This window comes from Vicugna pacos, chromosome 18 (genome assembly GCF_048564905.1).
Source record: "Vicugna pacos chromosome 18, VicPac4, whole genome shotgun sequence".
NCBI classification, from domain to species: Eukaryota; Metazoa; Chordata; class Mammalia; order Artiodactyla; family Camelidae; genus Vicugna; species Vicugna pacos.
In genome coordinates, this window is record NC_133004.1 from 4,183,200 (window position 1) to 4,210,953 (window position 27,754).

General features: G+C 44.6%; 1 protein-coding gene across 2 annotated transcripts; it reads left to right on the forward strand.

Moving 5' to 3' along the window:
* Positions 1-664: 664 nt before the first annotated feature.
* LOC140686861 (uncharacterized) lies at positions 665-26,830 on the forward strand. 2 transcript variants are annotated; one of them, XM_072942036.1, is made up of 7 exons: positions 665-1,075; positions 1,550-1,830; positions 2,356-2,434; positions 23,381-23,407; positions 25,217-25,275; positions 25,473-25,625; positions 26,162-26,223. In XM_072942036.1, the coding sequence occupies exons 1-6, from the start codon at positions 883-885 to the stop codon at positions 25,566-25,568; spliced, it is 735 nt and encodes a 244-aa protein (XP_072798137.1). In that variant the 5' UTR covers positions 665-882; the 3' UTR covers positions 25,569-25,625; positions 26,162-26,223. The 2 variants fall into 2 exon arrangements, 1 of the variants encoding a protein (XP_072798137.1); XR_012060831.1 differs by lacking the exons at positions 665-1,075; positions 23,381-23,407 and adding an exon at positions 26,567-26,830 and having other exon boundaries at positions 1,614-1,830; positions 2,295-2,434; positions 26,162-26,363.
* The last annotated feature ends 924 nt before the right edge of the window (positions 26,831-27,754 follow it).

The window sequence follows — 27,754 nt, forward strand, 5'->3', positions numbered from 1 at the left end:
CTGTTTTGCCCTGAAGTTGTGTTCTGTTTATAACTCATCTCTACTCCTTGGAAAACAACTCAATAAAAACTCAGTTGGTTTCCCACCAGCCCTGAGCAGGGGTGAGGGATAGCATGTTAATATTTTATAAAAAAAATATATAAAAATGTTTTAAAACAGCACTGGGCACATAGGAGAGAGACAATCAATGCTTCCTGGCTTAAATCGAAAATGATGACTCAGTGAGTCTATGGCTGCTGTATTTGCTGAACTAGTTACTCCTTTGCTCCATTACACATTTATTTTAACTGAAAAAGAAATATATGCATATGGTTAAAAAAATTCAAACAGAGCAAAAAATACTCAAGTGAAAGAAGTTTTCCCTCATCCTCTGTTCTTACATGCCTCCCTGGAGATGCCAATGTTTACAATCCTTTGTGTGCTTTTCCAGATATGCTATGCAAGTTCCCACCAATGTATGTAAATTCCTTTAAAGTTTTACTTATTTTTAACTTTAAGGGATTTAAATCCTCAAGTGGCTTCTGCCACAGTAATAGAAAAGAAGAAATCTGACTCCATATTAGATCTGTTCCTTTGACTTTAACCCTGTGCTCTGTCTCCTAGGCTTCTTGCTTGTAAAACAATGTTGCCTAGAGCCTAAAATATACAGGAGAGCCTATTCTGAAGGCTCTGACCTTTAAGGGTATTTAACACTTTTCCAATCATATAAAGATAACACGTTGCAGAATAGAAAATAACGTTTGTTTTGTTGGAGGTTTACAGGGATCTGACCCAGGGAGATAGCTGCAAGAACAAAGGATTCTAACAAGAAGGAATTCCTACACCAAGAAGTTTGCAAAAACCAAGCACATAGGAAAGCAGCCTGAATTCTGACTTGGGGAGATGGTTTTCCAGGACATTAGTTTGCCATCTAGGTCTACAGAAACTTGCTATTCCATGCCCCAACACTTGGTCTCCCAACTTACTGGCCTGTCCTGCACTGAGGAGAATGAATTTGGACTCAATAACACTTCTACCTACCTAGCAAGTTGGACACTGGGACTGAGGGCAGCTCTCCCACACACAGGGGCCTACGGTGAGCCCTTGATTATTCCCCGAGGTTGGGGTGTGGTTTACCCAGGAGGGATGGGGACTCTACACCAACACTCAGGCAGTCTGCTCCTTCTGGGGCTCTGACATTTTACCTCCCGCTCCCTGCCAGCCCAACATTTGGGACAGTGGAGCTAAGGCAGAGATCGTGCCTGCCTGTTTCCCAGCGTGTAAAAGGGGAATATGTACTCTTCCCAAGGTAGTTCTGAGAAACAACACCTGCGGGTGCTTGGTTCCCTGAGCAACAGTAAACCTAGCTCCTTGTGGGGGCAACGGGTATGATACCCGTAGGGTTTCTGCAGAGACCTTAGCTGGAGGGCTGGGCCAGGGACGTAAAATATGAGCTGTGGGCAATGACGGGTAAGAGAAGGGTGTATAGGCAGGACTGCTGCCTCCTTCGGGGTGCCACAAGAGGTAAAACGCTTTCTCCCCATCTCTGTTACTCCCCTCCCAATTCCAGATAACTGCCTTCCCTCTGCTCCTCCTGTCCATGTGTCTCCCTCCACTTTTCCCCGCCTCCCCTCCTCCTCCCCTATTCTCCCTCCCTCGGTTCCCCTTCTCTCTCAGGACCCAGAGCGGATCGCTGGCCCTCCTGCGCATGCGCAGTTGCTGCCAGCTGGACCGCGGGTTGGAAGCTCCAGCTCCGAGCCGGGGATCGGCCCCAATGGCTTCTCAGCTCTGTCGCCCTGTAGGCCTTTGGCTACTGCCTGGGGCCGGGGCCTCTGGCTGTGGAAGTGCAAGGTGAGGGGATATCGGGAAAGGGGTGAGGCGGCTGCGGGAGGGCGGTCGGCGTGTCACAGCCCCCCAGGGCGCCAGTCAGCGTGTGTTCAGCTGGATTGCTCGGGCCAGACCCCTCTGCCCGCGCCACCTGCCCCGGCGCCCCGGCCACAGCTGTCCAGGGCCAGGTGTGCCCCTGCGCCTCTTGGCCCAGCCGGGCTCCCCTCAGTCCGCGGCTGGCGTCCGCTTCCCCTCTCCCGCCCGCGAGTCCTCCCCTCCCGGGCTTCCTCTCCTAGGCCGCCGACCCGTCCCCACCACTGGGCGGGCTGTGTCCCGGGCGGGCGGGGTCTGCACACCCGGACGGGGCGGGCGGCTTGGGCTGGGGCTGGGGCTGGCCTCCGAGCGGGGCTGCAGCCCGCGTCCCCCACCCCGCTCTCCCTGCCCCGCGACCCCGGGGCTGCCTTCCTCTCCCTTTCCCGATCCCTGAGGTCCAGATTAGCGGCGTGGGCGCTGCTCCCCAGGCTGAGAGCCCGCGGCTGTAACTCCCAGCTTCTCCTGGTGGAGTCGGGAAAAGGGAGCGGCAGTGCTGAGGGAGCTTCTGTCTCCTTGATCAGGATTTCTGCCCCAGGTAAGTACCTTGAACACTTTCAGGTGTTATGATGGCGGTGCTTGTTGATGTCACATGTTTTCATACTGAGAGGGATTACAGTGGTGAAAGCAGGGCTTGGTTCAGTTAAAAATGAGCTGAAGGCATGAGGCTGTCTCATCCTCCATCATTCACTCTCCCAGGGTGAAACGTGAGACCATCGATCTTAAAAAGATACTTATAGTCCGTAACTAGTCCAGCCCAGCTACTGTGTGTTAACAGGAACAGCACAACCTGAGGCGTTGGAGACCCAGGGACATTGCACTCCTAAAGAGCTCCTGGCAAAATCTGGTTTGTTTTGTTTTTTTTTGTTTGTTTGTTTTACTTAAATTGTGGGACAGACTAGTAGTATAGAGGGAAAAATAATTGGCAAGAAGGATTTTTTCATATAACAGCTTTATTGTGATATTGTTCTCACACCATGAAGTCCACCCACTTGAATGTTACAATTCAGCAGCTTTTAGCATATTCACATTTGTGCAACCATTATTATTCCAGAACGTTTTCATCACATCAGAAAGACCAGTTGAAATGCATGACCTATCCACCCCTTCCCAGTGGTGGTTCTAAAGAAGTTTCTTGGCTGTTCCTGACCATAAATTAACTTGTTACATTCCATGAAATATCTGGGAGGAATTCTAATCAGAATTGCAATGAATCTGTCTATCAAAGCAGGAAGAATTAATGTCTTTATGGCATAAACTTCTTCTACACATGAATATATCTGGGACCCTATCTTTTCATCTGTCCAGAGCCAGGCCTATGGGAAATCCTCATTAATTCTTGGGTTTGTGAATGATGAGATTCAATACATCATTAGATGCAACTGTAGCCTTTCACTGAAGAGAAAAGTAACCTCGTAGAAGCCAAGTGATTCTCTGATGGTTAGAATGAGTGACCGCCAGTGCTGGAGTAATCGAGTGGACTTGGTGCTTGCAGAGTTCTCCACCACCTACAGCTAAGGGGATTACTATGTTCTTTTACTTTTTTTTTTTATGGCGTTGCTTTTATTTTTACTTATTATATAAAATTATTTTTTATTGAAGTGTTGTAAATTTACCATGTTAGCTTCAGATGTACAGCAGAGATTCAGTTATAAGCTTATGCATATGTATATAAATGTTTTTCAGATTGTTTTTAGTACAACTCATTACAAGAAATTGAAAATAGTACCCTGTGCTATATAGTAGGTCCTTGTCATTTATTTTATATTTATTAATGTGTATCTGTTAATCCACCCTTTCCTGCCTGCTAACAACAGTTTGCTTTCTATGTCCATGAGTCTATTTCTAGCAGCACCGTTTTTGCTAGCAATATATGCTGGTTGGCTCTTTTCTGTTTCAGTAGTTCCATCTTATGTGTGGGCGTTTTTCTTCTGGTGGGCCTGTGTGTGGTTTGCACACGTGATAATAGAGATCTGTATTTGGGAGAACTCCAGGCCTCGTGTAGTCCCTCGTATGGAGCGCCCACTGAACTGATGCTTGAACTTGGAAAAAAACAGTAAATGTTGGAATTTCCACTATGGTTGAGACTTCCAGGTTTCTATAACCTCTTTAGCCCACCTAAATTTTGGCTGCACCCAATACTGGATAATTTGGTGGAACTTCATGGTATGGTGGTGTAGAGACAGGGCCTTGTATGCTTCTTCTCTTTCCTTTTTCTAACAATCATTTTCCTGGGCCTTCCAGGTACTCCCCCAGAAGGGCCCAGGGCTGGCTTGGTGTTGCACTGAGGCAATATTTGTTAATAAGTCCCTTTCCTCATCTCTTCTGAGCCTCCATTTCCTTCTCTGCACAATGAAGGCTTAGACTAGATAAGTGCTTTTCAGTTTCTTTTAAAGCCATGTTTCCTTTGAGAAACAGAAAATTCAAATCTCTCCTCCCATCACAACCCTTTAGATTTTGACACGTCCTCCAAGGAGTCACATAGCTCTTTGTGGTAAATTGACGTGATTGTGATTCCACGTGGCACAGAAAAGACTCTTCAGAGATTTATTGCAGGGAGAGGGCAGGAAAGGGGCAGTATGTCACACTTTCTTGTGTGAGCACTGGAGCAAAGGCTTGGGTTTAAATACAGTGTCTGATGTGGCATCTCTCTAATCTTGCACAATGTGATAAACCTCTATCCCTAGTTTCTTAATGTGTCAAGTTGGGGTGGTAATGTTTTAAGGCTTTTGTGAAACATTATACATATAAGCCATTTGTGTCTCGGTAGATACAAGACCTGCTAGAGAGTCGGAATTTCTTTAAAAATACATATATATTGTCCACATCACTCTGTCTGTGTGTATTTTGAAGTTCCTGGAGGGTGAGGGTTGAGTGTAATGTCCATCGTGGGACAGGTGGCCCATGGGTCTGTGTGCCTCAGATTGCCCCCTCCTCCCCAGTCCTCTTCCTCTCAGTCCAGGATGAAGTTCCCTAGTAGATTTACACACAGGTCTTGTGGAAATGGCTTTTCATTTTATTGTTTCACCAAGGAGGGTTGCCATCATGATCTCTGTGGTCAGGTTTTGGTGACCTGAAGGCTATGCAATTGGGGATTTCTATTTTATAAAAAGAAAAAAAATTACAAATACAAAATTAGACCTAGGTTGGTGGCAGGGGCTTTTGAAAGTGGGGACCATTAGCTTTTTTAGCTTCAGGTGCAGTGGCCTCTGGCCACGAGGACACATCCTCATGCTCTGAATTTGGAGGGACCAGTGGGTTCAGTGGGAATATTTACTGAGTGCATCTCATGGGCTGCGCATTCTCTTATTTGTACTGTGTGTTCCTTATTTGAGACGGTGAGCTGATTTAAACTCAATAGCCTCTTTAAAATAATAGACTTTTTATTTTTAGATGTAATGTAGATTCCCATGTAGTTGTAAGAGATAATATGGAGAGGGCCTATGGACTCTTTGCCCAATTTTCTTTAATAGTTCCATCTTGCAAATTTGGGGTACTATTCATTCGTGACTCACTAACCCTTTTAGGTTTGTGTTATTGCCCTCATTTCTATTTATGAATAAACTGGTGTTGAGAGAAGCACACAGGTCTGCCCAGGTCACCCACGTGGTTAGTGAAGATTTGGGTGGAACGTGGGCTTGGCATTTCCAAGCAGAACCATTATGATGGTCTGTGGCAGGGAGCAGCATTCACTTTGCTTGTTTATTCATTCATTCAACAAACATTTATTGAATAAACTCTGTGGGTCAGATGCTTTCATAGGGTTATCTGATTCTTCAGCAGTATGGAGAATCAGGTAATGTTTTCTTTTTTTTTTTTTTAATATGAGAAAAATATCTCTGAGAGGTTATAATCTCCCCAGAGGAAAAATAGCTCATAAATGAGGGATAGTACATTTGTACAGTTCCTTCTTCTTATGCAGGTGGTACCCTAGGCATTTTACATTTGCAAACTTCCATAATCCAGATATATTCTTGTAAGGCAAGAAGTTTTTTTTTAATTGAAGTATAGTCAAGTTTACAATGTTGTGTCAGTTGCAAGGTGGTTTTTTTTGAATTTTGAATGGAGAAAATATTTTTTGAGGGGGATAATTAAGTTTATTTATTTGTTTCATTTTTCTAAAATGAGGTACTGAGGATTGAGCCTAGGTCCTTGAACATGCTAAGCACGTGCTCTACCACTGAACTGTACCCTCCTCCCCAAAGCAAGTTTTCTTACCCATTATTCTGCACCTTAGGAGTTCAAATAAATTGGCGTTGAAATCCAGATATTTTGATCCTACTATGGTTCTTTTCATTATATTCTGCTGAGGGGTGGGGAAGCAGTTCCTTTATTCATTCATTTATTCAGCAGTTTTGAGCACCGACTTTGCATCAGGGCCTGCCTAGGTGCTTGGAAACAGAAAACAAGAAATGATCCTTTTCTGCAGGGGATGGAAGCCTAGACCAAAAGCTGGGTAATGTGATCTGAGCTTCAGTAGCCATGTGCAGACGCTGAGGACAAACTTATCCCCGATTTGCTTGGACTTCCCTTGCCTTCTGGCTGGTGCACACCAGGTCGCCGCATCCCAGTGAGGCCCGCAGCCCACAGCACAGTATGTACATCGATTTACCCTCCCTTCTCGGCAGGGCCTGCAACATGAACGCCCCTGACTACGTGCAGTGCGCTGAGGACCACCAGACTCTCCCGATTGTGGTCCAACCCGTGGGGATCATCTTAGAGAATTTCTTTTGCATCTATAATGGAATCTCCTTGGTGAGCCAGATCAGACCGTGCGGCTCCCAGTGGGCACTCTGTATCTACTATAGGTATCTCTATGCGCCCGAGAATGGATGGAGTGTCTTCCAGACCCACCGCAATGTCATGGGCCTTGTCACCATTACTGACTGCCTCTTGGCCAAGACCTTCTAGAAGCTCCACGCACAGAGGAGCTGTATGGCACCACGCTCTACGACTCTCAGCTCTTTGTCTTTGTGCTGTATGGGGAGGTGGCCGAGCAGCCGCACACCGACGTGGCCTTCAATCTACGAGGACTGCAGGGTGGTGGAGAAGAGGATCGACGACTTCACTGAGTCACTCTTCATCTTGCCCAAGTCCAAGTGGCTGGATGGGGACCCCGAAAATTCTGGGGAGAAGACCCCCCTCCTCTACATCCTATTTGAGAAGGAGGACTTCGTGGGACTGGACACAGACAGCAGGCAAGTCAACCTGAAGGCCGGGCCACCCTGGCTGTGTGACAGATTGCTTCCCTACATCCAGAATGGGATCATCAAGGAGGAGGGCTTTCTTGTAGCCAAGGCGGGAAGGAGGTGTAGCCCGCCGGTTTTCAGACGTTTAAAACTAAATCCGCCTTTGTTTCAGAGAGATCCTTTTAGGGTTAGTGTGGACACTTACTCCCCCTTTTCAGCCAGGACACTTGGGGGGACCCGTGGAGTTGCTGTCCAATAGAGTAGCCACAGCTACTGTTGTTAGTAGTGCTGGGGAGGAGGCCGGTCTGAGCTGAGATGTGCTGTAGGTCAAATGCACATCAGACGCTGAAACTTGTCTAGTAAAAAGAATATAAACTATCTTGTTACTTTCTATATTGATTACACGTCAAAATGATAGTATTTTACATACAGTAGTATAAGTAAGGTCTGTTCTTAAAATCAGTTACTTGGTTTTTTTTTTTGTTACATTTTAAACGTGGCAACTGGGAAACGTTATTTACATGACTCTCATTTCATTCCTGTTGGACAGCCTGTCCTGGGACAGTTTCATCCCTTTGCTTATAAATGAGACTCTGAATCCCGAGACGCAGAACGAGGTGCTGGTTGAGCTCAGGGTGGAGCCGATGTCTCCTGCCTCCCAGGCCCAGCACCAGCACGGCTCAGGCCCTCTCCCCTGCCTGACAGCCACCATGCCAATTTAGGACATCAGAAACACTGCCAGGGGCTTCCGAATTAGCTCCTTACGCAGGGAAAGGCGTGTCACGGTGTATGGGACACAGCAGGGAAAAATTCGTCCTCACTTTGTCCCTGTGATTAGGTCAAAGGCCCCACTCTGCCTTGGAAGTGCAGACGATCACTTCTGGGCTGCCTAACCCCTCACCCTCTACTATGTTTCCCTGTGTATCTTTCAAGCTGTCCCTCGGGCAGAAGAGGGTGAGACGTCTTTGCCGAGAGGTGGTCCCCCTTTACTGGGGAGAGTGAGGTGAGCTGTGTCCCCCCGGCCTACGGCCTCGGGCCTTGAGTCTGGAGAGCACTCATGGCGGTCCCACAGGTGACGTTCGGAGGACATGGCACGTGCTGCCGGGCCCGCTGTGCAGGAGGGGCTCTGTGATTCTCTGTGATTTTAAGGTCAGATTCTACTTTCTTGTTGTTGGTAAGATGGAGGAGAAGATGCCAGAGAATTGATAAAAAGAAAATCCACACCAGTCCTGTGAATGACAGACACAGGGGATCCGTGTCCCACCTGCGTGTGGTGCCTGGCAGGCTCTGGAATAATTTTCACTTCCTCCCCGGACATTCCTCTATGGCTTAAGGAAGGGGAGAGGCATGTCGTGGCCATGATCTGTACTTGTCCTCACAGGGCCCTGTGATCTACATGCCCACACTACACTTCTGCTCCTTGGAGATGAGGTGTCAGGTTTAGGAAACTGGGCACTGCTGAGGGCATAGCTGCCAGAACCGTGCTACACCAAGGCTGGCTCCGTTCACCTCACCTGTCACCTCCTGTTGAGTCCTAAGGCGTCATTCAAGGTAGGTGCATCGGTGCAATGAAAGCAGGGACCTCCTTCATCCCCTGGACAGACTGGTGGGTGATCAGTGGAAGCCTGGAGCCCTGCCCCAGCCCCACGCCAGTGCCTCCTATTTTGTCATAGGAGGCACTGGTGACATTTTTGCTCAGCAACTGCTTGGCTCTGATTCTGCAGAGCCAACAGAGAATGCCAGCTTGTTTTTGCCTTTTGAAGTCTGCCCTTGGGATTTGGCGGAGTAGCTGGATGTGTGCTTAGCCCATAGTGGTTGACACTGTCACCATTGTTTACCCAGAACCTCGTGTACCAGGCATGGCTGCCGGCATCAAAATACAGCAGCGCATTAAACCTCCCTCCTGGTGGGTCTGTCTGTTCTGGTACCATAAGGGCTCAGCCAGCATCTGAACGTCAGTGAGATAACGTGGCCAGTGAGCTCGGGTCAAGCACGTTCTCCTCCAGTGACTTTTACTCCATTGTTGCTTTTACTATTACACAGTCATTAATTTTTTAAACAATGCTTTGGTTCAGGAGCAGAACCTAATTCTCCCCTGTTCCTCTTGGTGGGAGTGAGTAAAGTTGTCCAGCTTGAAATGCGACCACATTTTGTAGCTCAAAAGCTGTCTACACGCATTTAGGTGAAGTTTTGGTTTGGGGCGCTGACCACGTTGGGGTCCCCCGGCAGCATCGCTCCCCTCAGGCCCCTGCCTTCCCTGGATCAGGAGGTGAGGGTGGGTCTCACCGTCCCCGCGTCCCTGTCCTCATCACACTCACGTAATTTCTTGTAAATGCTGTCAAAGTCATTTTTGTTCTCGTGTGTTTCTAATTTTGGCTGTTCCTCTATTCCTTTTTCTATTTTCCTTTATCCCTTATACCACCCCGTGAGCATGTTGTTCGGTCTGAAAATGTGGGCTGTGCACACCCTGCATTGGAATAGCCAGATCGCCCTCTGTGCCGTCTCCATCGCTATAAAAAGCAAAAACTTAACAGTTGCCATGATTCGTATATTATCCTAGTCATCTTATTTTCTACTTTTTTGGAATTTTTGCTATGTTAGCACATCACCCACTGGAGTTTGATATCTGTTAAAGTCCTTGCTTTGAGGAACCTGTTAGTTCGTCCTTATATTTGGTAACAAATGCTCTCTTACTAATTTTGTTTATTTGTTTTGAAGAAGTGAGATGCGAATTGATTTAGGCGGCTGCTGAGGGATTTTTTTCATGGAGTATTTAAACTTGGAAAGTCAAATTCTGCAGCACCTTGCTTGATTCTGGCTTTTACACAAACGTGCTCGGCACATGGTTCCTGGCTGTCGCTGTGTGACGTGCGTGACGGCGCTTCCTGGCCGGCGGTCACTGGTGAGGAAGTGGCCGGCTCGGGGGTGAGCAGCTGCAGGGGACGCTGTTGGAGGAAGCAGTCACCGGTTTTTTGTTTTTTGGTTTTTTTTTTTGCATTCACCTTCCCAGTGCCATTTACTTTACTTTGCATTCATAGAGGGGCAGGAGCGGGCCTAAAACCATGCCACTCTTTTGTTCCCTTTATGAGGCTGGTTTTTCTAAGTATCAGGAAAACATTGCCTTGTCCTAAGGAACTGGTTCACTTGGATCTGGTGGACACAGGGACCGCTAAAGGGGACCGTAGCTTCCTCTCTGCTTCAGCCAGTGGGCATTCAGAGCCAGGTCTGTGGTTTGCCTCAGCAGCCGTGCAGGCCTCCCTGCACCGGCCTTTACTTTTACCCCTTTTTGGCAGTAAATAGCTGACTCTGTGTCTGTTGCAGCTGATGTCCACCACTGACGGCCGTGTGGTTATTTTGCGGTAGTGAGTCTCCAACACCCCTGTCAGCCGTGAAGGGACCTTGCATTCTCACCCCGACCCTGGTTCATCTCACCCAGGGAAAGGGCTTGGCCACCACCGTCATGCTGGACATGAGGCCTTGTTTCTCCTTTCATGCTCTGGTCCAAATGTGGACACTTCATCCTTCACTGACTTGGTCTCGCTTGAGACAGTCCAGACTTTCTGAAAGAGTCCATCACATTCTGGGGGGGAACAGAACAGAAGTAAGAGTCGCAAGTAGGAGTCTAGGCTGTCTGGGTTGGCAAATGCAGGCTGGGATCTGTGATGGCCGGTCTGTGCCCTGGAAACTGGCCTTTCCCGTGGCTCCCGAGAGAAAAGGGGTCGGAGCGAGAACAGACTTGCCTGGGTTCCTACCATCCTCATCTGCTCACTGACAGGAGTGTCAGCTAACTAGGAGCTCCCCCAGACCTCGGGCCCTTCAAACCTCAGATCACGGGAGATCCTTGAGTCCCTTCTTCTGGTCCTTCTTTGTGAGAATCCAGTGCCTTCTGAGGTGACTGGCAGCAGGAGATGCCTCCCCCTCCAGGGAACTCCCTTCGGAGGACTGTGACTCAGTGCACCTTGCTGTGAGCTTGTGGGTTTCCATCGTGCTCCCTGCAGAACCAGACTTGAGACTGGCTTAGCGACAGAAATAACAAGACTGATTCCAGGGCAGGGCCAGGTGGAGGAAACAGTGGAAATTGAATGTGACCTCAAACACCTAGGTGGGTGCTGGGGCTGTTACTAAAATGGGGAGCCTGGGAGGTACCTGCCAGGAATCGAAGTCTAGAGTAAATGGTGGACATAAGGCCTTTTTTTTTGACATATGGCATTTTTAAGATGCCATTTGTCATCCAAGTTAGGACTTCCAAGAGGCACTCGTGTCTATGAGACTGGGGCTCAGGTGAAGGAGCCGGACTAGAGATACACATTGGGATTCGTCATTCTTAGCTGGTGTTCACAGCCGTGCAAGTGGATCAGCTCATCTCAAGAGGTGCAGACTGTGTCTGAGGGGGGGCAGGGCTGTGCCTGGTTTGGAGGAAAGCCCGGACCATGCAGCTTTGGTGTGTCAGTCAGCGGCGTTTGTGATTTTCAGAGCAATGGCATTTATCCTTAAGGTTCTGGGGGGTGGGCAGGGCCACACAGGAAGAAATCTGAAGAGAGGGTTTTGGCCACGTGTGCGCGTCTTGGGACGATCCAGAGGCTGCAGGGTCCAGAAGGGGAAACTCCTCAGAAGCTGGAGTCGGAGTGGGGAGTTGGGAGAATGTAGTCACACTCTCCTGTGATGAAGGGAGGCAGGCCTAGGGAGTCCGCACCCTAGCGGACTCTCTTTCCCACGAACAAAAGGCAATCAGACAGAAGATTTGAGGTAAGAAGGGATGGGCGTTGGGAGAGGAGCCAACCTGGAGAACGGTGGTTGAACAATTCTTGAATAGTCTCCCTGAAACATAGAGTTAAAAAAACCCAGACTCTTAAGAATATTGATAGTGACTGGGGAGGAGGCAGTTGTTTTTCTGACCTCCTAAGGGTAAGGTATGTATCCGGGGATATACAGAAGAATCGGGCAGTCTGTTCCTGGGGCTTCACCCTTACCAGGGGGAACAGTGCAAGTTTAAAGGGGGAGAAGGGCAGCGGAGGGAAACTAGCCAGGCCCCGTGTCACGTACCAGTCGGCCGCCCTACTTGCGTGTTGCATTCACATCCATGCCTCCCAAGTGGGCGGTGGCAGCCCCGTTTTGAAGATTGGGAAGCCTCCTCAGAGGTTTAAGGAATTGGTTCATTTAGCAGCTAGTAAATGCTGTAGCAGGATTCCAGCAGGGCCTTGTCAGACTTCAAGGGCATGTTCTCTCTACTAATTCCGGTTGTACCTGAAATGGTGAAGTGAGTCAGTTTCGGAGCCTTTCAGAGAAAGTACGCTTTAAGTGCCTCAGGACTGTTGCACAAAGCTCAGTGTTCTTTCATGGTTCGGAACCACCGCAGTGCTTTTTGCCCCACAGATGTAAGGTCTTACTCCTTTGACGATGGCGTGGTTGTAAATGACATACAGGTGCAAAACCACACTTAGCAGCTTCTGAAGGGAAACTCTCCTGTTCTCCCTTGATCGGCTTTCTTCCACGGGATGTAACTGTGCTGCAGCTAAGGCCTGAGCTTTCCGTATGGAGTGAGGGTTTGATATCCAAATTTAGCATAAAACAGTCAGATGGAGAAAATCGAAGATGACAATATATTTTGGGGTTTCATTAGACAAGACATACTATCTGTTAATGGCTCATAAAGCTAATGAAATTGAGTACAGAACATTGCATTTCTTACTTTCTACTGAGAGCTGTCTTCCAACATAAGGTTCTCTGCTTTGGAACTTCAGCTCAGCCACTAGGGCGCCTGTCATTGTGTTGGTGTGATTGCATTTACACAGTGCATGTAATCTGGGCTTCCTTAGCCCCAAACACTCCAGTGCAGAATCATAGGCTGTAGCCATCACTTAGTTATACAAATACTTCTAAAACTATATGATACCAAAAAAAATAAATAAATAAAAATAAAGAGAGAGAGGGAGATTGCCTTTATCAAAGTTCCTTTGGATTTTAACTGCAAAGTGTTGTTGAGCAGCTCTGGTTTCCTTTGGATATGAATATATACATTTCTTTGCATGTAACTTGGATTTCAGGCTTGAACACCAAGCTCTTGTTTTCCATGAGCCACAAAAATCATAGCCAAATGACACACGTATGAAACAGTTTATTCTTTTTATCTGAGACAGAATCCTTGAATTTGGGACTTGAGCTGCGACTTTCCTGTTTGCTCTTCCCACCCCTCTTGTCACCTCACTCCTTTTTCCCACGTGGCCTCCAAGAGGTCATGGTCTCATAAGAGCAGGTGGACAAATACCAGTTGGTCGCCAAGCAGTGCTGCTGTAGATGGAGCCCAGCCAAGAGCTAAAGGACATCATCAGGGAGGACTTCCTGGAAGAAATTGGCTCTACATTCAGTTCTGGGGACAGAGTAAGAGTCAGCCAGGGGAAGGAATCAAGAGGGTGACTCAGGTGGCAGGAGCAGCCCGGGTAGAGGCCTGGAGGCTTGTGGGGTGGGGACTCGGGGAGACTGCCCTGTGTGGTCCAGGGTGGTGGGTGACCCTGCTTTGAAGGACACTGGAGAGGGCCTAGGGGTGGAGGGCTTTGGAGGAGCTTGGTTTTTACTAGAACTGACACAGAAGAGGCAGTGAAGGGTGTCAGCATGAAGTGACCCTTAGGAGAGCAGCTCTGCCTGTCCTTTTGAGTCCCACCCCTTCATTCTTTTATTCACAACACACGCAATTCTGAGTGTCTAGGGGAGAGGGGGTGGACCCACAGTAGTAAGCAAAATGTACTTGCTTCTTGAGAGCTTAGCAGTGTCAGAAGTTGACTTAGATTAAAATGTTTTATTAACACAGCAGGGCACCTAATCCAAAGTGCGGAGGTTGGAGGGAAGGAAGACTTCCTTGACAAACAGTTAAAATGAGCCTGGAGGCTAGTGGGAAGTAGCAGCAGGTCACGGGGCCCCTGAGGTCACTGGGGACCTGGTACTGAGGTGAGGATGGACAAGCAGGGTCGGGGGTGGGGCTAGAACTCTACCAGGGAGCCTCTGATGGGTTTGGAGTGGGGGAGATGTAATCAAATTTGTGCTTTGGGAAGGCTGCCTTGGCTGTGTGTGTGTGTGTGTGTGTGTGTAGCGGGGAAGAGGGGGAGGGTGTCACCAACTGGGAGGGTCATTAGAAGACCATTCACAGGCTCGGAGGCCACCAGTGGGAGAGGGGCGTCGGGACTGCTTGGGGACCGCAGGGGCAGAGTGGATGCCGGGTTTCCTTGTGTGGAGGGCTTGTTAGCGGGGTCGCTCTAGCGACACCTTGTGGCTGGAAGTAAACAGATGGAGGCCGCCAGGTGGACTTACCTCTTCTCTCCTTCCCTGCCTTGTGTGATGATCTTAGCTCTGCCAACATATGGAACAGAAGAGCTAAGTTCCAGAGTAGCCCAGGACTTTGCTGGGCTCGTTCAAGTGAGAGCAGATAGGATTTAGGCTTGTGTTGAGATCTGTAAGTTAATTTAGCTAGAAACGTCCTGTCTTTTGGATTTTCATAGGGGTAGTAATTCTTGATAAAGTTTGCTTTCTTGGTGAGAGGAATTTTAATACAACTGATGTCTTTCTCAAAAAATATCTTATCTTTTAAGAAATTTAATATTCAAAATAATAGGAATATTTTAAAATGATAAACTAAGGCTTTCGTGTAGTTTCTTTGGTTTCTGAGTTGATGTGTAGGTAGACCCTTTGCATTACATAATAGCACATCTTTGACAGTATTTAAAGAGCTGTTAGTGAGCGCCCCCAATTTGAAAGCATCATTAAAGCTTGCTCTGAAATAGTGAAGTCATATAGGTCTTGTTTGCAGAAGCCAGATATTTGGTTTATAGTCTGCAGCATAGCTCCCTTTATAAAATAATAATAGATTCAAAATTAACAAAGTGGAAAATAATTGATTTTTTTTAAAAAATGAAACATAAACTTTCTTGTGCTATTGTTGCAACTGGAAATTTTGAAAAGAAAAATCCTATTGTAATATCATCTAAGTGAAATACATATATGTCTGTCACATTTGAATAGTAACTGCACAGTGGTTTTTGAAGTCAGGATCATTCCAGCTCAGATACTGGCATTGATGGTTGCTGGTTTTCAATGGAAGAGCCTAAATTTGCTTTCTTAGCTTTATTCTTTTCATTTCTTATATTTTCTTTTCTTTTCTTTTCTTCTCTTTTCTTTTCTTTTCTCTCTCTCTCTTTTTTTTTTTTTTTTTTGGGTAGTGCGAGGGTTGAGTAGTGCTGTGCCAGCATGATTTGGGGGCAATTTGTGGGCAGATGTCGTGCAGCAGCAGTGAGATATTTCCATGCATTTTACTTTCCGGACATCACCAGGGAACATGTGTGGTTTGTGCCTGCAGGATGGGATGCTGCAGGACTCCCTGGTCCATCAATGTTATGTCTTGGAGCTGCTCCGGTCAGTGAATGATTTTCTGTGGCTTGGAGCTAATGTGGTCTGATGCAGATGATCAGATGTGTAACTAAAGTACTATTACTTGAAATAAGAGAAAAGCTAGCAAAAATGTCTCTAAAATACAGGATGAGGGAGGAGAATTGGCTGAGCTGCTTGCAGTGGGGAATATTCTCAGGTGACCCCCTCACTGTGTCTCCTGTCACTATCCCCCACAGCCCTGCATGGCAGTCCTACTGAAGCAACCATGCACTTTCTCAGAAACGCGCTGAATTTCCTTGTGCCTCTGATTGTTCACTTTTTTTTTTTTGAAAGCACATCTTGCCCTTTGCTTAAATGCCATCCCTGCTAGCCACCACTTACACTCATTCTTCTGGACCTCGTCCATATATAGCTGCTGAATGAAAGAACAAAATGTAGTATCTCCATTTAGTGGAATATTATTCAGACATAAGAGTGAATAAAAAAGAAAAAATAAATAAAGGGGAATATGAAAAAAGCCATCTGCTCTGGGTAGTCCACCCTGACTGCTCAACCCGGCCTTTTCCCTTTGAAACCCCACCCCTTATACCCCACTCTAACTATTTTTGATAGTATTTACCACCTTCTAATAAAGTTTAACATTTTCAAAAAAAAAGAGGCATGCTGATACCACTTCAACATGGGAAAGCCTTGATAACAGCACGTTAACTGAAAGGAACCAGACACAAACGGCCACATATTGTTGATTTCAGTGATCTTAGAAATGCCCAGAATTGGCTCATGCAGTGGCAGAGAGCAGATGATGGTTGCAAGGGGCTGGGTGGAGGGGGTTTGTGGAGTGACTGCTAGTGACAGGGGTGTTCTATTGGGGTGATGAAGTGTTCTGGAAATAGATGGTGGTGAGGGCTGCACAACCGTGAGTGTGCTGAAGACTGCTGAGCGCTGTCTCTGGGAGTGCTTGTTGTTGGGGCGGCTTTATTTTGTTCTCATCCTGTAATGTGAAGGGTCATCTTGTGCTGAGACCATTCAACTCCTGTGAGTGGTAAGGCTAAGAGACTTTGCAGAGTCATGTTTCTTTTTTCCCCCTTGCTGAGTGTAGGCAAAAATGGTTTAAGCCTGAGAAAGTGCTCCATATGCAGAAATGTCTTTCAGTTTTGGCTGGTGTAAAAATCTTGTGAGCTTTTTAATCATTTAGGACAGTCTGTAGGGGAAAACAGCCTGTGAAGCCTGGGTGAGACTTGGAAGAGCCGCACTACCCTCCCAGACACGGGTGGGGATTTCACCCCCATTCAGGCAGTGAAGGGCCAAGACCCGTGAGAGGAGTTGACAGTCATGAATATTTATGTGTATCCGCTGCTTCATCTTGGATATTAATTTCTAGCTGAGTCATTTTGTGGCAGCAGCCTCATCCTACATCAGGAATTTATAGTATCTGCTCTTTGAGGTGAAGAGCTGACAGACTTGATTATTTAACAGTCTATCTTGTATTGATATCTCAGATTCCTTTGTCAATCGCAAAACAGCAGAAATACAGACGTCCTTTAATGCCGATGTGACCTGGAGCAGGTTCAGTTTCTGTACCTCAGTGACCTTATCTGCGTGTGGGGAAGATGATAACAGTGCTTCCCTCAGAGGGGCTGGTGAGAGGAGACTGAGAAGCACAAATGGAAGACTTACACGAGATGCTCATGAATGACAAAATTTAGTGCTCTCAGCCTGGTGAGGCCTCAGGGGCAGAGATGTCAGAACAGAGCAGTCCTAGCCGGAGTTCGATCCGCATTGGCAGGTTTTATGATCACTATCACCACTGTGGGTTATCAGGTAGTTTTAAGACTTGGTAATATGAATTCATGAATAATGTTAAAGACTAGACAACTCAGATCCGGTTTACATAGTTCTCAAGATTTCCTGTGAGAAATGGATAATTTTTCCCCATCTTAAATCTGAGTGGATTCTCTAAAAAAATTCTGTATTCCTCCATCTTTTTCCTTTAATTCTCCTTTTTTTTAAATAAAAGTTTTTAAATGGAGTTACTGGGGACTGAACTGAGGGCCTCATGCGTGCTGAGCACATACTCTCTCAACTGAGGTATACTCTCCCCCATAATTGTTTTAAACTTTACTTTCTTAGTATTCAGAGGTTAGAGGCCTCTAATTCTTTTTTTGGAGACTTGTCCATAAACCGGTAAATCTAAAATTAATGGACAAAATTTGGTTTATTAAAAAAATCATTAGAACTTTTATCAATCCATTCAAAAGGAAATGCTTATTGAGTTAAAATGTTTCTCCTTTATGGTGACTTCTAATTTTTGGTCTAGCTTAACTTATTAAAAGTAATCCTCATCATCATAATGACCAAGCTTGCTGTGAGTGGACACCTACCAAAGGCTAAACTGTTTTTCTCATGTTTTACTTCAAAGCAGGTGTTTGACGGTAGGTATCAATGTCTCCTTTTTGCAGCTGAGGGATTGAGAGGTGGGCAGCTTGTCCCAAATCAAACGCAGCTGGCGGTGCCTAGCTCGGTGCTGGAACCCAGGCTGCACAGGATGCATTCTCAATTTCTCCTCTGATCAGCCTCCCGTTGAGTGGTTTCCCGAACTCCTGTGAGTCCATAAATGACCGATTTTGGCGATCTCAGCCTGATGAGGCCTTCAAAGGAGAGACACCAGTGAGAATGTGAGACAGAGTGGCATAAATTAAAATTGTACATTTTCACAAATGTTGCATTCTCAGGTAATGACTTAAATAGTTTATGTTTTCTTTATATTAGTGCTATGTAAGCACTAAAAACAAAACATTAAAAATGATTATAGTGCAAAATAGGAGTGGGCTTTGAAAGTCCAATCATTGCTAATGATGTTGCTTGTTTTTCTCTAGTGGTGCTTATTGACAGAATAATTTACAATGACTGAATTTGTTTTATGTATGTAGTCTTAGTATGGAGGAAAAGTTTGTCAGTGCATATTGAAAGTAAAATCTTTACTCTTTTCTTTCCTGATGATAAATATGTACGTTGTTTCCATGGCTTAAGTATATTTCCTCATTTGTGAAATTTGAGTGATGCCGTTTACCATGTCTGACTGTGAGAGGTAGACGCCTTGTATACAAAGCATCCAAGAGCTGCTTAGTAAAAATGTGCTGTCACAATGACAGATAGTTTAGAAGGATCAACTGTGAATACTAAAGAGGGTGGCTTGTTTCTGATGCATATTCAATATGGATATATATGAATATGGCTTAAAGTAACAAGGATTCAGGGTTTTGTGTGTGTGTGTGCGTGCAGTATGAAGTTTTAATGAAATCTGTATCATTCTATTGAGACAGGGACTAGTTAAATTGACTTAAGCAGACGACCTTGAAGATTATTTACACAGAATGTGTATTGTTACAACTCAGTGTTCATGCTGCCGTGTAACTCTACACTCAGACATTTAAATTCGTAGGACTCTGACCAGAAGCATTAAGTTTAGAAAAATCCACATTGATCATTTTCAGGGAATAAGCTTCTCTCTTTTGTGATTAAAGAAAATTTTGATTTATTTTTCTGCACTCTTAATAGGTTTTAAAATATCAAAACATTGATTTGACATGTCAGCTTTTTTAATAGAAAAAAGCTCATGCTGTTTTAATATGTAAATAAATGTTTTTGTATTTCAATACACTTCTATGATTTCCTGGCTCTTTGAGAAGTATTTTGCAAGATACTTAGATTACCTCCTGTTGGAAAAATACAGACATGACTTTTATGAATATAGGCCTAGTACAGGTCTGTTGGTTTTTGCTACAGTGCAAGACATGAGGACTAGGAGAGCAGTATGTGCTACATAAGCTTTTAGTTATCTGATTCTTGTTTCTGATCCACAGGCAATTTTTGTGTTGCACCTTTCCAGGCAACCAGGAAGGCCTTTTAAGCCATAGGTGGCGCTGTTACACCTTCTTACAGTCTTAACTTTCCTGTTTGTAAAGGAAGTCTTAAACAACTTTTTTTTTTTTTTGATTCCTTTGCTTAGTGCTTCAGGGTAGCACAATGTCCATTATGTCTGACTACCTGGAACTATTATTCTGCTTATGTCTTAGTTTTATTCTATCATCTCGCTGTGAACATTTCAGACTTCCTGTGCAAACAGTTGCAACATCGGACTTTTCTTGCAGTGTTAGAAACCAGTGAGCCGGGATTTTATAAAAGAGCTAGAAGCGGCCTCTGGAGCACCTTAAAGCTGAAAAGTGTACTGAGTTCCCTAAGTATTATCCCCACCGCTGTGTGTCAATGGGTGGTAGGAGATTTGGTACATATACAAAGGGGTGTGGTGTTTTGACTTGGGTTTGCGTGCACGCGCTGCCACTGAGCTACGTGATCCTGAGTCAGTTCTTTCTGAGTTTTTCCCTCGTCTGTGAGATGGGGACACTCATTTCTGCTTTGTAGAATTGTGAGAATTAGAAATTATGTAAAGTGTTTAGCACAGTGTGTATGAAAAGAGGGCTCATAATCTTAACTGCTGTTTGGTGTGAAGCCATCATTTGAGAGTCTTTGGCAATTACTGAGAAACAGGAAAATAAGAAAAGCTGGTTTTATGATGAAAGATATTTGAGGAGGTTCCATAGTTCCTATACACATAATTTAGCATCAGCAGAGTCAGGACAGTTACACAGTCGCCCTGAACCAATGTTAAGCCACAGAATTTTTGTTACTTCATATATGTTGGGGCTTAAGGGGACCCAATACTTATACACATGTTGTGTCCAGCAGCCAACTGAGAGATGACAAAGAAGAACAGGCAGGCGATAAATGTCTCCTTTATTACTGATGAAGCCACGTTCTCCATGAAATTCAGGGCTGTGGGAGAGTGAGTGTCATGACACTATGTCCCAGAATTAGAGACTTACGCAGTCCCAGGTAACTCTGGTCCACAGCGAGCATTCCCTTGAGAGATTCTGACCCATAATGCACAGGACTGTCTTGCCATGGAACTGAGCATCCCAGCTGCTTCCTAAGGGTGGCCAACACTGGAGGGGAAGGAAAGCTTTCATATGCCCTGCTTGTCTCCCCGGACTCACACCTCAATCTGTTAGTGTGAGGAGGGCTAGCCGTGGGCCAGTGGTCAGGGGTGTGAAGGGAGAAGCAGTCTCCCATGGACCAGAGGAGTGGGGAGGAGGGAATCCCCCCTCAGATTAAACAGGTGGTGGCTTGAAACAGAAGGGTGCTCCTCAAGAGTTTATAAGAGGGGAAATAAGGATTTCCTTTGGGACTCAGAATAGTCATGAAACACAGAAGATGATTAGATGGGAGACATGTAAATCACTTTCTTATTAAATTGAAATTTGTTGGGCACCAAAAATGTGCTACATTCTTTTCTGAGAGTTTTACAGAAATGAATCCTCCAATTTTCACAACAAGTGAGTAAGAAAGATTTGATTGTTATCCCAGGTTTACAGTGTGGAAATTGAGGCACACAGAGGGTAAGTAATTTGGCCAAGGTAACAGAGCTAGTAAGTGGCAGAGCTGGGATTTAAATCCTGGCTATCTGGTTTCCAGGCTCCCAGGGATGGGCTTTGGGTGTTTACAGGTATCTGCATCCCTGGATCTCTGTACCTCTGCATCAGTTAGACCAGAAAGGACAGGGAAAGTGGAGTTATACAGGTACTCACAGTCGTGTCTCAGCCACTGTCCATGGAGTGTGCCCCGTGATTGGCATTAATTGTTTTCCAGGCAGTAGATCTGTTCTTATAACAGAAATTTAGTCCATTGAGTTAATCTAGAAACCCTTCCTGCTCTGCTTCTGTCCACGCTTGCCATGTGACTGCCTGCCCGAGATTGGGCCGTGGAGGAGAATCTGTACTCATGGTTGAACTCTGATATTTCAATCTGGTTTGTAGTTTCACATCTCCTGTTACATTAATAAATTGAATTTCTGGTTTTCTTGCATCAGTGTGTCATAAGTTTGCTTAATGTGAAACCAGTCCATGGGAGCCGAGGGGTGCTGACGGTATAATTTCTGAGCATGTGGCATTTCTACCCGTGCAGAAATGGCTGGAGGATGTCCACCTTCCTCACTGATTTCTCCCAGCAGCAGGGTCCTCTCCCACCCCCGGATGTGAGGATGGGATCTCTCTGAGTAGGCCATTCAGAGGCCGAGTAGACCAATCAGATGAAGTACCTGGAAGTGGGTTTAATAGAAGAAAAGGGCTTCCAGGTAGTCCGATGGGCTGTTTGAGTCCGTTTGGTGAAAAGATGTCCACTGTCTGTGGTTGAGCTGCTTCTTTGCTGTTTAAAAGTCTGTATTACATGAAGGGATTTTAAAAAGCAGAAAGGTGTGATTTCAGGTGGTACATCTGCACCGGTGAGTAGTGCTGGATGACCGCCTGTGTGAGGAATAGACAGAGTCTTACAAACTTCATAAAACAGCTTTTAAAGCTCTTCCATCTGAGTGCACTTCGTATGGGGTCCAGTTCATGACTGGTCGCGCTGAGAGGGCACGTAACTGATGATGGCAGAAAGGACACGGAGGCATCAAAAAGGTCCCAGACATGTTCTGTGTTTAGAGGATGGGGCACAGAGTAACATATTTGAGCTGGTTTTTCATTGAACACTTTTGAGTATTTTCTAGGACTCCCCAATCCCCCATGGTTCCATGCAGCTGGGTGTCCCCTCAGTGCAGCTCTGTCAGCACTTGCCCTGGGCTGACGCGGTGTCACGGGGAGCAGGACGGTCAGTGTCCCCGGCTCCTCCGAGCTCCGTCTCCTCATCCGCAGAGCCGGGTTTCTCATCCGTGTCTACTTAGTAGGATTGCTGAGAATCACACGTGATGATTGTCAGGTGTGATTTGTGGTTGTCTCTGTGATTGGCGTATAGTCAATATTTGATAGAAACACATGTTTTTTATTATAATTGTGGCTCCTAGATTGCAGTGGTTTTTAGTCTGCATTTATTTTTTTATATAAATTTATTCTTATTTTTAAGTAAGCACTTGTATTTATTTATTTTCATGAAGGTACAGGGGATTGAAGCCAGGAACATGTGCGTGCACAACAGGTGCTCTACAATGGAGTAATACCCACCCTCCTTGTCTGCACTTAAAAATAAATATTTCAATACACAAAATATTTCTTAAACACCATCATGGGTCCTATTTTCTGCATAGACAATTGAATACATATGCCATCTCAATAAGAATAAATGTCATAGGGACATACCTTTCTAAATCTGTTTACGTGTTTTAAAACGATCATAGCTAGTGAAAAACACGAGTCTTGGATCCACTACTTCTTAGGGTCTGCTTTGCCATCATGGGGAATTACATTCTACAGAGAAGGCTAATTGGATCTCATTGATATTTGGATGATTTTGCAATGTTCAAGGCTTTCAAAAGCTGACCGTTTTGTATTTTAAACTAACTACAAAGTTATCTTCTAGAAGTTGTAAGTCCTTAGCTTGTGAAGTGCCCAGTAATTCAGTTTGTATATGTCTGTGTCTCTGTGAACGTGTATGTGTGTGATTTCAGGAATGTAGCAATAAGTTCCATATAGCCTTCTGAAATCTTTCTCCTCCAGTTCAAGGTGTAGGTATATATTTACACAAATAAATTGATACTCTTTTGTGATTTGGCATATTGGTGGGAATAAGAGGTTCTCATAATTGTTTCAGAAGGGTTGGGGAGCATGAGCTTAGAAAATGGGAGGAGATAGAGGCAGGGAGGTTCTTTAAACTTTGTGCAAGATGAGAAACAGTAGCTTTTCTTTTTTCTTCTAAAGCAAACTGGCACTGAATTGTAACATACTAATACTCAGAATTGCTTTTCTGATCAGAGACAAGTGCCTCAGATTTTTCAAGGCAACATGAATGATGAAATGTGTTTTAGCAGTTATCTTTAAAAGTAGTTTTATTTTTCAAGTATAAGTCTATAGACTGTTCTTTTTTTCCAGCTGTACAAGAATTTCTCATTGATCCAGGTACGTGATCAATGTGTTTAGTTTCTTTGGGTTATTTATTTTTTTTAAGTGCTTGATTCATTCTGGTGTGAATGAATGTTTAAAATTTCTGGATTTTGATCTTTAAAACTTGCTGATTTATCAGAACTGCAAAAAACCTGATGTTTGTTCCTTGTTTGGTGGGGCAACCTATTGATTTATGTTGTCTGTTATAGAGGGAAATTCTTCCTCTAGCCTGTAGATAATTAAGTGAATGGTTTGCAGTGTGCCTTAAAAATTATTTGAATGCATTGAGCATGTTTGTCCAGTGAATTTTGGATTGAGTCATAATAATGACTTTGCTTTGATTCTGTGGCTTTTGTCCTCTCCACAAGAATTTGAATTCTCTGTTGCATTTTGTATTCGTGTTCTTAACAGGGGAAGGAATTTTGCATTTTTTACAGAGGTGGGTTTTCCTATCCCCTCTGAATTCCTTCTGTAATTGATACAGCGAAAATCTGTTATTGCAGTGCTTAATTATTTCATAAAAAATTTTTTGGCTTAATCAGAAACAATGACAAAGAATGATAATAAAAAATACGAAAACCTTCCTTCCTTTGAAGAATAGAAATGAGGTGGTCAGGCTCACGCATGCTTTGTACCTGACACACTTACTCTCATGTCATTGTGTATCATGAGTCGGAGATGGAGTTGCTTCAGGTTTATAGATTTTTGTTTTAACATTTGTGTTGAATTCATTCTCTAGGCATGATGATTCCTGTTGCCTTTGTGGAAAGTGTAGATGAAGGGAAACAAATGCTTTGTTTTGTTTTCAGGAGGCCTGAGATGCTGATGAGAAAAGAGTAGAGGGTGGGCTGAGGAAAATAGTGATAGACCCTCACCTCCAGGCTGAAATTAATGAACAAAGAAATCAATTAAGTGTATTGGTATTTGACTAATAGAAGTCAGACAGCCCAGACTGTCTAGTTATGCCCAAAGGAAAGTACTGAATTCACCTGCAGAATTAGGTGCTTTACCATGTAGAAGCAGCTTAGAGCAATCAGAAAAATCAGTCTTATGATGAGATATAAAAAGAATATAATATCTTTTATTTCTGAAACTTTTCTACATTAAGTTGTGTAGAGCTAAAATTAAGTTTCAAGCACCAGGAGTTAAGAGTTTAGGTGGTTCTGTGGGATCGTTATTCAGGGATGTGTCTAGACCCTGCTGGAGTGGCCGAAGCTGGCAGGAAAAGATCCAGAGCCAGGATTTGTCATCCTAGGATGTCCTCCATAATGGTTCCATGTGGGAGCCCATGATTGAGTTAACAAGTTGTAACACATCCCAGCCGCCTGTCAACTTTAAGAAAAAAAATGTGCTTATTAACTGCTTTAAAGCAAACACCTGTGCATCCTCACTCCTGTCTCCTTGCCATAAAAAGCAGAGACAATGCCTTGCTTGCATATTTGAGGTTATAGATAGCACACTGCTTATTGCAGAGCAATGACCCAGGCCCTCAGCTATAAACGCCAGGCCTGCGTGGTGTTAGATAGTCTATTATCCCCAAAACAGGGACCAGGCTGGTCTGGTGGTCTGCTTTGTAATGAACATGTCTAAAAAATGTATCTTGTTCCCCTCAGCCCATGACTTCCCTAAAGGTAAACTAAGCCTTAGTACTCATGGTGGAGTCTACAATCTCTGTCTCATCCCTTCTTTCCCCAAGTTCCTGCCTACTATCTCACAACTGTTATTGACTTTTTACTTTGATTATACACAATAAATATGGGAGCATTTGAGAGACTCGTGGATTTGGCTCCCTAATCCCTCTCGCTTTCTTTCCTTTTTCCACAGTCTTGAGAAATTCATTCCGTGTCGGTAAGACTTCCGCCAGCCAGAACCCACAGTTCCAGGTGAGAAGGATGCAGGCTTTATCCCTCCTACCCGAGGGAGAGAGAGGAGATAATTGAGATATGCTCCCCTGTGGTCCCTTCCTGCCCCAGGGCCACTCCAGTTCACCTGCAGCCTTCTGGCCTCTGCTCACAGGGCCTCTGTCCCAGGATTGACCGCAGCCTTTTATTCCCTTGTCAACATTCCCTGTGCCTTTCAGAGGTTGCTCTCTTCTCTGCAATTCAACCCTGGCAGATGTGATGGTGGTCAGCGTGCTGATGGGCAGTTACTTGGGGACTCCCAGGAGCCATGCTGATTCTCCTGAGTCATTCGGGGTTACAGAACTGTCAAGCACTGCAGGAAGCCCATTCACGTGAGTTCAACACAGCATTACATCACTTTCATTTTATTTTTGAATTTTCAGTGGAGAAATTATTTGTAGCACACTGTTCCAGATTTTAGGCCGCCTGCTTTCCTCACCACCATTTCCTTGTTGGCTCTGGTGCTTGTTTTAAGAACCAGGTTTCTTCTCTGGTCATTTGTAGCAGCTGGGCTTGCCGAATCCTTGATTTGCATTTGAAGCAGAATGCTTCTTCGTGATGTCAAACTGATTTTCCTTGTCATGTCTGAATATTTCTTGTACACTCAGCAACAGTTTCAAGTGAAATGCTCTTGTCCAATTTCGGTTAACTAATATTTGCTGATCTCCTGCTTTCATGCTGAGGGCAGTTTCTTCTTCCTGTAATAAATGTTAGCAATTTGCATTTACTATGGAAGGTACTAATCCGAGGTGCTTTTGTTCTTAACAGTTTTAATACAAATCACCCATTAAAATGTACAGCGGATTTTACTCTATGCCCAGAAATGTGCATCCCAGTCAATCTTAGAATATTTTCTTCCCCCCAACAGGAAACCCAGTACGCATAAGCAGACATTATCAACTTCCCCATCCTCCCCAAGCCCCAGGGAGCCACTCTTCTGTCTCTGTGGATTTGCCTGTGCTGAACATTTCATGCAAATCGAGTCACTTCATGGAAGTGGAACCGTCTATTTTGACTGACTTCTTTCACACTGAGTAACGTTTTCAGTGTTTGTCCACGTTGTGGCCTGGGTCAGTACTCTATGCTTTGCTATTGCTGAATAATATTTCACTGTATGGCTGGGCCCCTTTGTTTACCCATTCATCACGTGATAGACATTTGGGTTGTTTCTGTTTTTTGGCTCTGAAAATTAATGGCGAAAAGTAATGGTGAATATTCCTGTAGGAGTTTTTATGTTAACATTTGTTTTCAGTTCTCTTACTTGTGTGCCCAGGAAGCAGAATTGCTGGATCATTCAGAAGCCAAATGTTCAACTCTCTGAGGACGTGCCAGGATGTTTTCCAAAGTGGTCACGCTGTGTTACATCCTCACCAGCAATGGCTGCGGGCTCCGCTTCCTCTGTGTCCTCATTAGTGCTTGTTAATCTTTTTTTGATTTTAACCTATTGTAGTGAATGTGAAGCGGTTTCTTCTAGTTGTTTTGACTTGATTTCCTTTAGAGCTAATGTTATTGAACACCGTTTCATTGTGCTTATTGGCCATTTGTATATTTTCCTTGAAAAATATCTTTTCAGATTCTTTTTTCATTTTTTAATTGAGTTGCCTTTTTATTGTTGAGCTGTGGAATTTTTTTTTTTGATACACAAATTCCTTATCAGATAAATGATTTGAAAAAATTTTCTCCTGAGTGTTGTTTTTTCACTTTCTGGATGGTGTTTTTTGAAGCAAAGTTTTAAAGTTTAATGAACTCCAATTTATCTCTGTTTTCATTTTTCCTTGTGCTTTTGGGGTAATATTTAATATCTGATGTATTTTATTAAAACTTGTATATATAAAATAACTTAATTCTTAGGACCGTTCTAGGAGATGGGTGCGGTGGTTGTCCCCAGTCTATGCATCGGAGACTGAGATGCAGAGAATTTGACTGACATATTAGTGTCAAAGCTACCCAGTGCTGTGGGAATTCAGACCCTCATGTTTTTCCCTAGCATCTGAGCTCAACACCACCATGCTCCAATCTTTCCAGGAAACGTTAATGAAAAAAATCTTTACTTTTTTGATTTCTTGTTAGATTTTTTTCTTATTGGGGACCTCAAATTCTCATTTTCTTTTCGGATATCAGTGTCAATTTATTTTAGGTCTCATGTAGGGAGAAGCATTGCTATCAGTTAACTTCTTTATTACTCACTCTCCAGTGATGATTGTTGCTAGTTGATCTAATCAAGTCATGCTTAAGTCTTTCCTGCTCATGACACTAACAGCAGAGTCATGACTTATAGAATGCTCAAAGAAGAAAGTACTTGATTGATTTTATTTTGCCAACCAATCAAACCAATCAAATAAAACCCTGGTGTTGACACAGACTATAAGCCCTCCAAAATAGGGTCACTGTCTTCATTGTGTTTCATTTGTTGGGTCACAGTGTCTGGATAGTGCCTTGCTGTCCAGCAGTTTTGTGAGGA